This window comes from Anguilla rostrata, chromosome 1, assembly GCF_018555375.3.
Source record: "Anguilla rostrata isolate EN2019 chromosome 1, ASM1855537v3, whole genome shotgun sequence".
Taxonomy (NCBI): domain Eukaryota; kingdom Metazoa; phylum Chordata; class Actinopteri; order Anguilliformes; family Anguillidae; genus Anguilla; species Anguilla rostrata.
In genome coordinates this window covers 69,815,458-69,828,717 of record NC_057933.1, presented here as the reverse complement: position 1 = coordinate 69,828,717, position 13,260 = coordinate 69,815,458, and the positions used below count along the sequence as shown (strand labels likewise).

The 13,260-nt window shown below is 46.3% G+C and overlaps 2 protein-coding genes across 3 annotated transcripts; both read right to left on the bottom strand.

Annotated features, from left to right (window-relative positions):
- Window positions 1-849: 849 nt before the first annotated feature.
- Window positions 850-6,059, bottom strand: gba1 (glucosylceramidase beta 1). 2 transcript variants are annotated; one of them, XM_064296375.1, is made up of 11 exons: window positions 5,902-6,059; window positions 5,622-5,687; window positions 5,198-5,389; window positions 4,577-4,723; window positions 4,028-4,161; window positions 3,511-3,683; window positions 3,131-3,368; window positions 2,750-2,974; window positions 1,849-2,012; window positions 1,484-1,600; window positions 850-1,369 (listed from the first exon to the last, which is right to left on the bottom strand). In XM_064296375.1, the coding sequence occupies exons 2-11, from the start codon at window positions 5,680-5,682 to the stop codon at window positions 1,264-1,266; spliced, it is 1,557 nt and encodes a 518-aa protein (XP_064152445.1). In that variant the 5' UTR covers window positions 5,683-5,687; window positions 5,902-6,059; the 3' UTR covers window positions 850-1,263. The 2 variants fall into 2 exon arrangements, with proteins under 2 accessions (XP_064152445.1, XP_064152454.1); XM_064296384.1 differs by having other exon boundaries at window positions 5,622-5,711; window positions 5,902-6,047.
- Window positions 6,060-6,698: 639 nt separating this feature from the next.
- On the bottom strand, window positions 6,699-12,894 carry dap3 (death associated protein 3). Its single transcript, XM_064296398.1, has 13 exons — window positions 12,627-12,894; window positions 12,184-12,225; window positions 11,500-11,622; window positions 10,547-10,648; window positions 10,322-10,430; window positions 9,808-9,900; window positions 9,392-9,522; window positions 9,066-9,146; window positions 8,124-8,318; window positions 7,961-8,020; window positions 7,555-7,644; window positions 7,014-7,131; window positions 6,699-6,922 (listed from the first exon to the last, which is right to left on the bottom strand). The coding sequence occupies exons 2-13, from the start codon at window positions 12,220-12,222 to the stop codon at window positions 6,837-6,839; spliced, it is 1,227 nt and encodes a 408-aa protein (XP_064152468.1). The 5' UTR covers window positions 12,223-12,225; window positions 12,627-12,894; the 3' UTR covers window positions 6,699-6,836.
- Window positions 12,895-13,260: the final 366 nt, after the last annotated feature.

Here is a 13,260-nt window from a genome sequence, read left to right as displayed (position 1 = left end):
ATCTGAAGGGCGGCTAGCGCCAGAGAGCTAGCGCCAGACAGCTGGGTTTTAGCTGGGGAAACCGAGCTAAGGCGCCACGCCTCAGCGCTCAGGAGTAGCATTCCCAGGACCGAGCCCACAGGCATCGGGTCCGTCCTAAAACGCTGAGACCTCCAGCGCGCACGCTGCGTGCGCCACGCCCCACAGAATGGGCCATTAAGCCCAGAATCCGGGCTGCAGTGCGCTCTTGTTATTCTGCTACTGCACCCCTGGGCAGAATGTTTCAGACTCGGTCTGGACCAAAACTGCCAATTAACTGATATTGATAAGGTTTTTATTCATTTTGTTTTCCATTTTTACTTGTGCTATGCAGACACAGCGCTGCCTCACCACCCACACAGGGAGCACTGCTTCAGAGGCACGTGTGCTCCTCCACTGCCCTCGCCGAGGAGCCAGCAGCCATGTTGTTAATCACAACACAAGCCTGGCAGCCCTGCGTTAATTTCACCAGCGCTGAGGCTAGATCACCGACCTGAATCTGCGGGCGACCAATCAGCAGCTCACCTGGGACAGCGCTGCAGAACGTGCACAAGCTGTACATCCGCGTGTACTGAGCGCAGCCAGGGTACTGAAATAGAGCTGGCAGGGCCTGGCTGAGCACCTGGAGCTCACGCAGCAGGAAGTCATGTGACTAACCCTAGCCATGTGGAATTCAGTCAGTTGTGTCCTGCTGTTCCTGGCTCCTGCTCATAGCAAGCTAGTCACAGCCCTCAACTGAACTAAGCCATAGGGTTCAGCCTACTCTTGTAATGACTGGTCCACTCACTGTAAGAGCATGCACATGACAGAATTACAAATAATGAATGGGCATTTTGCTAGTATTATATAATTTATTGAAATTTGCATGAGGTCAAATGCTTTTAGAAAATTATACATTATTTACATAACTTTATTACATCACATTAAATGAAATGTCACACAAGCCTGCTCATCAATATTTCAACAGTGAATCAAAGAGCATGCTGGGAGACTGAAATCGATTTCAGTGCAAGGCATCGGTGGCAAGGCCACTGGAATCAAGCCATTTTATTAATGCTGCAAGTATTGCTCATTAGAGGTTCAGCCATTGGGTGGTCATCTTTCAGTCAGTTCCAGGAGTGAATGATGGTTGACACGTGTGTGTGTGTGTGTGCGTGCACGTGTGTATGTGTGTGCATGTTCGTGTGTGCGTGTGTGTGTACGTGAGTGTGTATGCGAGTGTGTGTGTGATGGTAGAAACGTGTGCTAGGGCGCAGCCCAGATGAGTGTGAGAATGGAGTGTGCCGGAGAGACGGAGGGAATGTAGCCCACAGTCGAGTCCCACACCTCAAACTGCACGGCCTTACCAGACCTGCAACACATTTACACACAGCCGTTTACACTCACAACCCCTTAACACGTACACTTGAATTACGGAACATTAAAATATGGCCGTGGCAGTGCTGAAACCCACTTTCTCTCTCACCTGTTAAGGACAATCAGCACTCTGGATCCATCTGGCCTGGTGAAGGCAGTGGTCTCTAAATCAGAGTCCACGCTGTAGGACACGCCCACACGCTGGGACCCCTCCCTCAGAAATTTACTGAAGGAGAGTAGTAATGCGTTATTAGTAACGGGTCAGACCTCCAAGTCACGCAAACAACACCATAAGTGACTATGCAGAAAAGCAACATGACCACAGACTACAATTTGCCCTGGCAATTTAGGCATAACATTTGGTCGGCTGGTAAAAGTGCACGCAATAAAGTTACAGAGGGATTGGCCAGGTAATTCAAGGCGACCAATCACATGCGGCACAGCCGGACAGCCCCGCCCCAGACGGCCCCTCACCTGAAGTGGGCCATGCTGTAGAAGGTCGGCTGCTTGTAGAACACGTCCCGGGTCCCGTCCACGATGATCGGGCTGTCCACGAAGTTCTTCACCCAGTTCGGCCCCCCGCCCAGGTCCAGGGCCAGGTTCCAGTCGGTCCAGCCCGTCACGTAGTGGTTAAGGTCCTGGAGGCAAAGCAGAGGTTCTGTGGCGTGGAACCGGTTCTAGTGCGCACGCCAAACGTACCGGGGCCGTTCCGCCTCGCATAAGAATGTTCCACACTCCGGGAGTCTGGCACTGCCTTCGTTTTGGCAGGAATGCACAGGCGTGAGAACACACAGGTTATAGCTTGCATCTCCCTCAGGGCATAATACGGAGAGACAAATGACATGTTTGCTTTAGCCCATTTATAATTGCTTCATATTTTTTAGTAGAATAATGGACTCTTTGTGCATAATGAATGCAGGCCATTGTTTCTTGTAAGGTTCTGTGTAAGAGTTCTGTGTGAAACTATTGCCCATCGTTCGGATGAATATAAATCACCAGTTCCACAGGTCTTAAGGAGTCACCCCTGGTTCACAAGGTGAGTTGACAGCCCATCTGAAATGGGTGAAAATAGACAAGGTAGGGGCCTCTAGTGGCGCAGGCCGTAGAGCGCTATCCACATGCTCAACGTCGGCGGTTCGAACCCAACCGCCAAACTTTGTCGCACATCTCTCCCTCTCTCTCCTCCTAATTCTTCCTGTCTCTCTACACTGTTCTATCAAAATAAAGCTGAAAAAGCCCAAAAAATATACATATAAAAAATAGACAATGTAATCAAGCTTGAGCTTCCTGTAAGGACCCTCATTTTTCTGAGACCCTAGTTTCCTCCAGCTTGCACGGACTAACAAGGCTGATGTTGGCGTGGAGTGGCGCTGACCTCGATGATGTCATGGGCGTAATCCTCAGCCCTGTCCCAGCTGCCCAGCCGCACCCCCCTGTCGTAGGGCTTCCAGCCCGCACACGCCTCGGTGCCAAAGAGGTAGTATTCTGGGTAGAGGTGGTGTGTGGTGGACAGGGACAACTTGGCCGGGATGATGTGGTCCATGTACCAGTGAACCGCGATGCCGTGGATGTAGCGGGCAGCATGGACATCACTCAGCACCTAAGAGAGGAAAACCAGTCAGTCCACAGCCAGAAGAGGGAGTGCAGTTCTCTCTCTCCACTTCCATGCACTCTCTCTCTCTCTCTCTCAACATTTTTCAGGCCAGTTTATCGGTCTCTCACTCCCCACCTCTCTTCCTCCCTTCCTCCCACTCACCACTTTCGCCCAGTGCGGCAGCAGCAGCCTCTGGTCGTCAAGAATAAGCAGTTGAGTGCGCTTGTGCTGGGATTGGGTGAGGGCGGGTCCTAAATCCATGGACACCCAATCCCGTTGCGTCTCTGGGGTAAAGCCCAGCGCCTGGAAGCTGTAATTGGTTAACTGCCCAGCCGTCGGCTCGTTCCCTGTCGTCATAGCCCAGAAGGTCAGGTTGTACTTCCTGTACTCGTCCAAGAATCTAAGAGTGAGGGAATGGCATTGTATAATAAGGTAATATAGTCCACCCTGGTCTGGAATGCAGAGCTGTGTCCTGTGTTCTGAATAGGGTTTGAGTCAATATGAATAGAGCAGCACAGTAGAGTTGGGTTCTCACAGTTTACCTGACATAGTATTTAGCCCAGGTCTTGTACTCCTTGCCTCCTGGTTGACCCTTCAGGGTGCCCTTGCCAATGAGTGCACCGTTGGTCTTCATCCAGGCGGGGGCGCTCCAGGCACTGGCCAGCAGGGACAGGGGCCTTGGGGAGAGGGCCTGTGCGCGCTGGATCAGAGGGATCTGAGAGGGGGGTTATGGGTAGGGAGACCAGAAACAGAGAGAGAGACAGTGAGAAACGGCGAGGAGAAATCAAGAGGTAGGAATATGATAATATCACCGGAAAATCATAGCTATATGACGAGCACAGGGGCAGAGAGTGAGATCAGGCTGGCAATGGGCATGAGCAGCAAGAGGCCAAATGTGCCGTGTGTCATCACTGCTGGTTTAAGTGTAAGATTTTATAAAACTAAACTGTTGTAAGTTCTAGTAGAATGGGGAAAAGTTGTTTTTTTTGTGCTTGTACTGTGAAAACAAGCTGAGATCCTTTAACATGGCCAGCATGGCCTTTTCAGTCCTGAACCCACCTTCATGTGTATGTCTTCAGGGGCCAGGGTGAACTTGTCCAGCTGGTAATCTCCAGGCGTGTCAGCATAGGTGTACTGACGAGTGGAGAAGTCGCAGCTAGCCATGGGCACACGCACCACACTGTACTCTATACCTGCGTGAGAGAGAAAAGGCTGTTTGCCATTCAAAGGTCACATTTTTAAAGTTGTAAACCGTATGGCAGTATCTGATTAAGGTTAGCACTCCTCTTTAATGCTGAATTCACATAAAGAAAATTTCCTTCACAAGTCAGGTGTGAAACTATTTTTGGAGGAAAAATTGGATTGGTGTGCCAGATAACAAAATCATATTCAACAATAAAAAGACTTTTTGTCTAGCTTCCGCATCCGTGAGTTATTGCAGTTGAGGTTGTATCATACATGTTGTACAGACCTGTAATACTGCAGGTAACAGTGACACAATTTCTCTGGACTGTGAAATCCACTCAAGTCACTATGAGGTTTGACCCAAAAGTTGACCCTAATACACACAGACTCCCATCTCCCCCTCCCTCTCCCTGTCCCCCTCACCTTCCACAGAGAAGTACTGCCTCAGAAGCTTGTCCTGAGCTCCTGGGGATAGCGTCAGGATGTTCATGGCCGCTGAATCTGTCATGGCACCCCCGAAGCCCTTAATCCTCTGGTACTTCTGAACGAAAACTACACTGAGCCTAAGATCTAAGAGAACAGAAAAGAAAGAGAGATGTTCGGGACCAGACACACAATCTTGACTCAATGAACCATCCAGAAACATCTACATGAAGGGTAATAACTGCCTGGGACCGCTCCCCAACATTCATCCAGCATAAGTAGAATGGCAGGCTGCTGTGAATAATGAGAAGAAAAAAAAAACAACTAAATTATCATATTTTTTCCCTTATTGCCAGAACTGAAAGACAAAATTCTACACAGCATCCTTAATATAGGATGTCAATTTAATAATCAAGGTTATTTAATTTGGACAAATCATCCCTGTCATGTTGCGACTTCCTTGAGGAGGCTTTATTTAATTTGAAGTGTTCAATGTATACCACTAGATGTGTTTGTAATACAAAATATGTATAATATACTTGCACAGCTGTAATATCAGATTGACAGCCCTGCAAATATAATCACAAAATAAAAGCCCAGTTCAAGAGCAGTCCCGCTCACCAGCCCCAGTGCTGCTGTTCTGAACCTGGCCCTGGCTCCTCTCCATCCGCTTGCCCGTCTGGGTGGTGAGGAATGACAGATACTGTCCCGGTGGTGGCAGCTGGATGGAGCCGGGACTGTCACAGTGAGTGGCGTTACATTCGCACACCACGGAGTCACGGCCGAAGTTCCGAACCACGCATTCATTGTTGCCTGTACCACACACAACATGATGAGACAGCAAATAAATGCACAAGGACGAAGACTGGTATACTATTTGAGAGCGCATGGAAACAGTGATGTATGAGGCATCTCTTACATTAGTGAAACTGCGCACAGTAGACAGACGGAGAAGAACAAAAACCATAGCACTTGGTCACGCACACGAATATTGTCAAAGCAGTGCCCACGAACTGAAACGGACTGCTTTGACTGACAGACTGACCTCCGGAAGGTGTACTCGCTACCGCGAGCATAACGAAGAGGACTAAGCGTGGCTGCGTCATAATGTCTGCAGAGAGACAGAGAAAGGGTGCTGCTTTGAATAAGAATGTTGCTATGCACATAGACACTGACATTCATTCCGAATAGCAGCGCATTTTTATCAACGTAGGCACTGAGTAGCACATTTCTTCGGGGACTAATGTGAAAAAGGTTTGCACACGACGAATACCAAAACAATTTAGCTGATGCACTTTGTTATACATGTTGTAATTTCGACATACCTTGCGTTTCAGAAATATTTTCCTAGTTTTCATTTACGTTCGGAAAACAAGCTCTATTAAATGCATGTCCGCAACAAGCTAGTATCAAATGACATCGCTCCAATATCCGGGTTTTGCGGCGTGTTTGGGCTAAGTCAGCGATCATATGACACCTGCTATACTGGAGGGGGCGTGGTGATGTCATCCTCGTCATGTGATATTATGTTTTTTTCTTCAGGATGCAATTATATAAATCTTCCGCTGGATGTCGGCAGTGAAGCACATTCCCCGATGCCATTGCTCTTGATTAGTATATTTTGCGACTTCACAGTCGGAAACCGGTTTCAAAACGCAATTTGTGCTAAGAATTCACATCGAATATTGTTGTATGGTCAAACAAAATGCCTAAAAATACAAAATGATCCACATCACAACCTATTCTATCACTATCCTTAGTCAAGGGTACAATGACAGTGCCCCACTTGGGAACCTATGACTTTGGTTTTGTAAATAATCATTATGCAATATTGCCACCAATATACTTTCACCCAGAATGCGATTAAGTGAATATACAGTATATCCTAGTCTCATTATGGCAACCCAGTCATTTGTATCACATCATTTTACAATGTGCAATGCCAAGCCATACTGCACATAATTGACTTAAGCAGTGCTGATTGTTTAGTTAATCATTCTAGTCATTTGTTTGAATGACTGGATTCTCCCCCCCCCCCCCAACATTTCCAAATCAAACAAAATTCTGGAGAGAATATTCCTCCCATATCGGAACAAATGGTGCTACAGGGTGAAGACAGCACTTCAGTCAAGTCTTTAACAGAATTTTATTATTTTATTATCAAAAACATTCCATGGAGCACTTCATAGAACAAAGTGTAACACAATATGTATGTGGGTTAAGTAAAACAGCTTGGGAAGACGCGCGTGTAATTTTGCCTTCAGAGCGATGCACACAGTCTCTCCAGCACAGCAGGGTTCCTGTTGCTGAGGAAGATAATCTCCTTCTTTCCCTCTTCGGTGCGGCCTGCAGATGGCAATGCACAAAGAGGTAAGCAAGGCTCTTTTGTGAACCAGCAACGTGTAAAAATGCCGCGCTCACGTGCAAAGAAGCTCACTTTGCGGATGCTGCAACCAGTTGCGGTCAATGTAGTACTGATAGCAGCTCTCAAACTCCTTCTCACCGTACACCGGCACTGGAACGGGCAGAAAGGGTTCCAAGCTGACAAAGCCCTCCTGACAAAAGACGGGACACAGGAAATGAGTGACATCACAGCACTGTGGCTGGCAAAAAAAACAGAAAGAAGTTCACTCCATTCAGCTGAATTACTATTAGCGTTGAAATGTAATGCAGCAGCTTGCCTGATCCTCGCTGTAAATGCCACTGAGTACCTACGCGGCTAAATTTTAAATCTCCATCTACAAAGTGTGTGTCCTTGCGCTACATAAGAAGGAAATTCCATTCCAGACACACAGTGTTTAATTTATGTCCGATTCAATTTTCTCTCTCTTTGGCCTCACTTTCGAAAAGTATGAAAGGAGCAGGTGCAACTGCCAGAAACACGAGGCAAAATCTAGGCGAAAGCAAAATAATATTTGAAATCAATGTTAATTCTAAACGGTACTGCGAGTCAGTAGTTTTACGGGAATGAGCCTGACCTCTCCGAGCAGCTCCTGGGGCAGGTAGGCAGAGGTGGGTTTGAACAGAGAGCCTGTCTGGGACAGTGCGGTGATAATGGCACCCCCACACTGCAGGGAAGAACATCGGAGAAACGAGAAAAAGCATCCGTCATTTTTACACAACCTGCCCATATGCCAAGTACCACATACAATAATGTCAAATACCTCCAAATATTAAAAGAAGTTCCAAATTCCAAAATGCATAACTGCAAAAACTGATGGGGGGTCCGTGCAGAACAGGATTACTCTTTAAACGTATGGACTTTTGATGGTTTTTAAACATTTCTAACGCAAGGATAAGAGCTGACACTAAGTTCCTGATGTTTTGCAAGGAGTATTTAAATATTCAGCTGATTCCGTGGATTTAAAACACGCCCATTCTCACCCAGTCATTCTTCAGCATTTTCCTCAGGTTGTGAACCAGAGTCAGCTCCTCAGGAGCAATCTGTCAGGGAGCGAGAGGGAGAGCAGAAGGTAAAAAAAAGAGGAGTACTCCTACACACTGATGGATTATGAAACAAAGAGCGGGGGGGAATGAAAGGGGTCACCATAGTTTTGTCCTCCTTCTTCAGGGTAGTCCTCCCCCAGAGCGCGTTCGTCCCGTCCACGGCCACCGCCAGCCGAAAGCGCTTCTGCCCCTCCTCCTCCTCTGGCCCCCCCACCTCCGGCCCCCCCGCCTGCAGCCGTAGCTCCCTCAGCAGCGCCCCCACCACGTCACAGCTGCTCTTCACCCGGGACAAGCCCTGAGCAGGGGAGAACAGTTCTGAGTGCAACACGATCGCTGACAGGACGGCACAAGAATGGCCACCATTCATGCAGCACGCAACTGGACACTGGTGTGTTAACCCTTCGAGGTGTAAGATCACAAATATGTGATTAGGATGTTCTTAACTGAACATTCTAATGCTGATGTAACAATCACCACTGGTAACAGACTTCTAGAACACTGACAAAGCATTCCAAAGAACCCACTCTTCAAAGGGAATGAAGCACAGAGAAGTAGAGTACGTGGAATAAAAAGGAAGGGTAAGGGTGAAATCAAGGGTGCGCAAGGACTGCTGAACCGTTTTCAGGATTCCAAGCCAACTTCTCTTCTTATTCGGGTAGCCCAGTCATTTATTAGATGTGACATTTTTGATCAAATCATAAGCTACAGCTGCAGACTGCACACGTCCTTGGTGAAAACATTTTGCTGCAGTCTGACATTGGAGCGATCCAGAGCCGTTGCATGCAGCTGTTTAGAAAACCGAGCCAGACTATTTGGTTGAAATAAAAACCAGGGCATGCAACAGCCCTCCAAGAGCTTCAGTTGTGCACCTCTGGGTTAAATGCAATACATTTTCCTCATATTTGTAGATCATAAAAAAACAGTAAATAAGTGTCTGGGGGAAGGGGCTGAGAAGAGGCAGCATCCAAATCAGAGTAATACAGTGGAGTAAGTGAGACGGTAATGGAAGGAGGAGCAACAGAGAGGAGAGAGAAAGACTCACATGCTCTACTATCTCCTTCAGTGGCTGTCCCTCCTCAGTGCTCTCCCTCTTAGTCCACATGTAGCGCCTGGTCGTCTTTATCTGGGCAATTTCACAATGATTCATCAATCAACATGAAAGCCCGTCCATGCATGCATGCATCCATCCATCCATCAAGCTCTCCATCCATTTCCATCAGCCTGTCATCCATCCATCCATCCATCAAGCTCTCCATGCATTTCCATCAGCCTTTCATGCATCCAACCATCCATCCATCCATCCATGAAGCTCTCCATCCATTTCTATCAGTATATCATCCGTCCATCCATCCATCCATACATGAATACCTTGGACAGGAAATGCTCGTTTGTGACCCGGAAGTTCCTCAGCCATTGGACGGCCTGGATTGGCTGGTCATACCGGGAGGAGTGGAAGGCAGAAGGGTGGAGCTCACTGCAGTTCTTCACCCACAGGTGAGCTGAAAGAGAAGCAAGATGGAGGACAGACAGAAACGTCTTATTCCAATAGTGGTGACCGGAAGGATTTGGCACACACTGTTGGAGCCGTTTCTGAAAATGTATGTTTATGCAAAAACATTAATAAGAAAATACTGGCATTTATTTTATTTTAAATATTTTATTTAATATTGGGTGGTTAGGATGCACTATGTGGTCTACATATTATGAAATAGCTTGTTTGAGGGTCTTGCCAGTCCATTATTGACAAAAGGTATACCAGTAAAAGTCTTAAAGACAGTATTCACCATCAGGTATGTGCAGTATCATCCAGCCTTGATTGTAGCAGTAGTGCATTGCATGACACAGCGACATCGTCTTTCCAGAGCCTCTTTCTCCATCTACATAAGCAGTCAAGGTCAACATGGCTAAACAGCACAATATTTGATTAAAAAACAAACTAAAACAAAAAAAACTGAATGTATATAGAGATTACACATTAATGCACTAAAAGGACAACTACTTCAGCACAGAAAACTACTTTAGTAGCTACGTAAACAAATACTTGTATGTGAGCCTCGCATATCTACAGCTGCTTGTATAGGTTCCTTAGCAAGGTCCCTGCATTTAAGAATATGTGGAGGTGGAATCGGTGCACTGAGGACAGTGCTCTGTGTGTATGTGTGTGTGTGTGTGTTTGTGTGTGTGTGTGTGTGTGTGTGTGTGTTTGTGTGTGTGTGTGTTTGTGTTGTGTGTGTGTGTGTGTGTTTGTGTGTGTGTGTGTGTGTGTGTGTACAGATGTGCGCAGAGAGCAGAGGATACAGAGAAGGTAGCGGATGGCGGGCTTGCTGTAGTCCGCTCTCTTCAAGTGTGAGATGATCTCCACGGCCGGCTCGCGCACCATCACGCTGCACTCATTGAACGTCTTCACCTGGAACACAGACGCAGGAAGGGGAAGGTTTGACGGACACAAGCGCGTGCCGGTGAGACACGCCCACGTACAGCCTCTAACCCCTCCCCTTTCCCCCTGTCCCCCAACCCGCTTACCTGCAGCTGGAACCGAGGGGGCAGACCATGGGGGAACAGGGACCGCATGGTGGCTGGGGGAAGGGTGTAGTGCTGACCCAAATGGTGCTCAGAATGATGAGCCTGAACACAAAAAAAAGAGGAGAAATGATGACTGAAGGACAGAGAAGAGAGGGAGGAAAAAGAATGCGCCAGACAGAGACACAGAGAGCAGCCGAAAGGATGATGAGCATTCCAGTCACACGGATCCACGTGTTTATCCATTCTGGGTGGGGAGAACCATGAACTCAGAACTGACAACAAAGGTCATCGCTTCCTGGATGCAGTATCAACACAGACGCTGCAGACATTCCAGGGGGCGCATGAAGGAAGACCCATCCACAGAGCAGCAGATGAGATTAAATAACAGAGCAGTGACACAGTGAAGCAAACATAGGACATGTCATCCTTCTAGCACCACCCAAGATGGCAATGTGATTCTGTTACCACTCACTTTTAGATGATGACGTTGCCATTGTTCAATTATGGAAGTGGTCATGTTGTTACTATTCAATTATGAATGATGAACACCTTATGAAGGTTCACATATCACCCTCTTGAGTAAAATATACCGGTGGCACTGTTAAAAATATGTCAGTGACTGCTTTGAAGCATTGACAGTGTGTTCATGTTGTGTGTAGTAGCATTATAAACTTGATAGAATTGTACAGTAGTGAGCCAATCAAAATCGGTAGCAGTTCACCAAACACACTGACGTAGATGTTTCTGCAGCAAGCTGAAATTTATGTTGGACATAGACTGTGCAGATGCAGGCTATTCAGAAGTGACAAGAACGCAGCCTTAAATACTGTCAGTCTGGTTTCCACTGTTAATTGATGAGTCATTTTTCAAACGGTTTTATAAACAGAATGTTTAAAAATGTTGTTTTCAAATTAGAGTGACAGTTGATGAGTTTTAAATTCCTTGGAACTCACTGGATCCCCCTCAGCGGTTCTGAAGAATGCAGGTTCACTTTTGACCGGAGGTTCTGGTTCCACTGCCGCTGACCCCAGCTGCTGGCCCCACCCACTGCCATGAAGGGAACGCGTCTGAGTCACCTGTTGGTTTCATATTAATTGGGGTGAGACAGATACAGGAATTCAAATTTCAGGTATATCAGCCACAGCTCTATGCCAAAACATAACTTAAATCAATCTTCCCAAATTAAAAACAATGGCAAGGCAGAGTAAACATCTGCAGATAAATAGAGCGAGGATTGTAATAACAGGAATATCAAGTAAAAAAGACTAGAGATACAGCAAGAGGTTTTCCTGTAATTGCTTTAGAAATGAAAATGTGTCACTGGGTCAAGAGGGCCCACATTCTCTCTTGAAAATGACAATGGACAGAGATTTTGGATTCATATAGCTATGTCCAACCTGATCGCTAACCTTTCAACTATATAAGCGAGTCAAACCTGCAACACAACTAGTAAAGGAGAGGCAACCCTAATCATTACAAAACGCGTTCGACTTATGGGGACATTAATCCTGGTGTCCCGGTCATTTGTCAAACAAGCCACGTAGCTCCTCTCTTATTTTAACGATCCATGTAAGGCACATAAAACAGTAACAGTGAAAACGGTAACAGTGAAACGCGAGAAGTTGCTTTGAACTTACAGTCTGTCGGAGTCGTAAAGACAGCCGGTGCAGAGCCATGATCTGGAACACAGTGAACATGACAGTAAACATTAATGGCGAGCTAGTTAGTCAGTGGAATTATTAGTACAACATCAGTTTTCAATAACGAGCTATGCTGAACACTGCGTTACAGTGGACCGAATGATTCCATGACTTAACTTACACGTTACCAGCTATAGCAATGTTTACCGCGATAATAACGTTAGCTATCCTAGCTAGTGAGTCTAACTTGACCAAGAAGCAGATAATGTAGCTAGATAATAGTCACACACTTCCTTAGACAGGGATGTACAGCAAGACAGGTAGCTAGTTAGCTACAACAAGTCTTATTCAGCAAATCATATTGCCTTTCTGTCCTTATTGATCAATTATGACATTCTACGACACGTGAGAATAACGAGCTAGCTCCAAGACATACTAACCAAAAACTGTTCCGTTAATTAAGACGATGTGAAGGAAATGCGCAGACGGTAGTCTTCAACTTAAATCTTGTCCAAACGTGTGGTCTGAGTGAATACGGCAAACAGAAAACGTAAACAGTCAGTAGATTACATGTCAAATGATATAACCTAGTTTCTTCGTTCAGTCTGTCACAGCATTTGTAGTAAGGACGTCGCCATTTTTGTTTGGGGCAACGTGAGGTAGGACGTTGAAGTCAGACAGCTGCGTTAGCAACATGCAGTTAGCACAACCCACCGCACAGTGCTGCTGGTAAATCCCACTGGGAGAATGTGACCAATGTGAGCCCTGGATATGATCTGTATTTGTTTGACTGGTTTAGGAACTGCGCAAGGACGTGCCTTTTTATTGGTCCTCACATTTGTAGCTTTACTGTTTCCTCAAATCCCGCATCTTGACTTGTCTTATCGAAACACTACAGAATCGGAAACAATGTATCTTCATTTCGGAATTCCAAACCATGATAATAAAAAAAAATCATATTATCAAATAATATTGTGTCCCTTCCTTGTTGATTATGCTATTTCATCATAGGAATTTATGGGGGGTCCTTGCCACCTGTTGAGGGAACGTCATTTATTCCCTGGACTTTTTGGA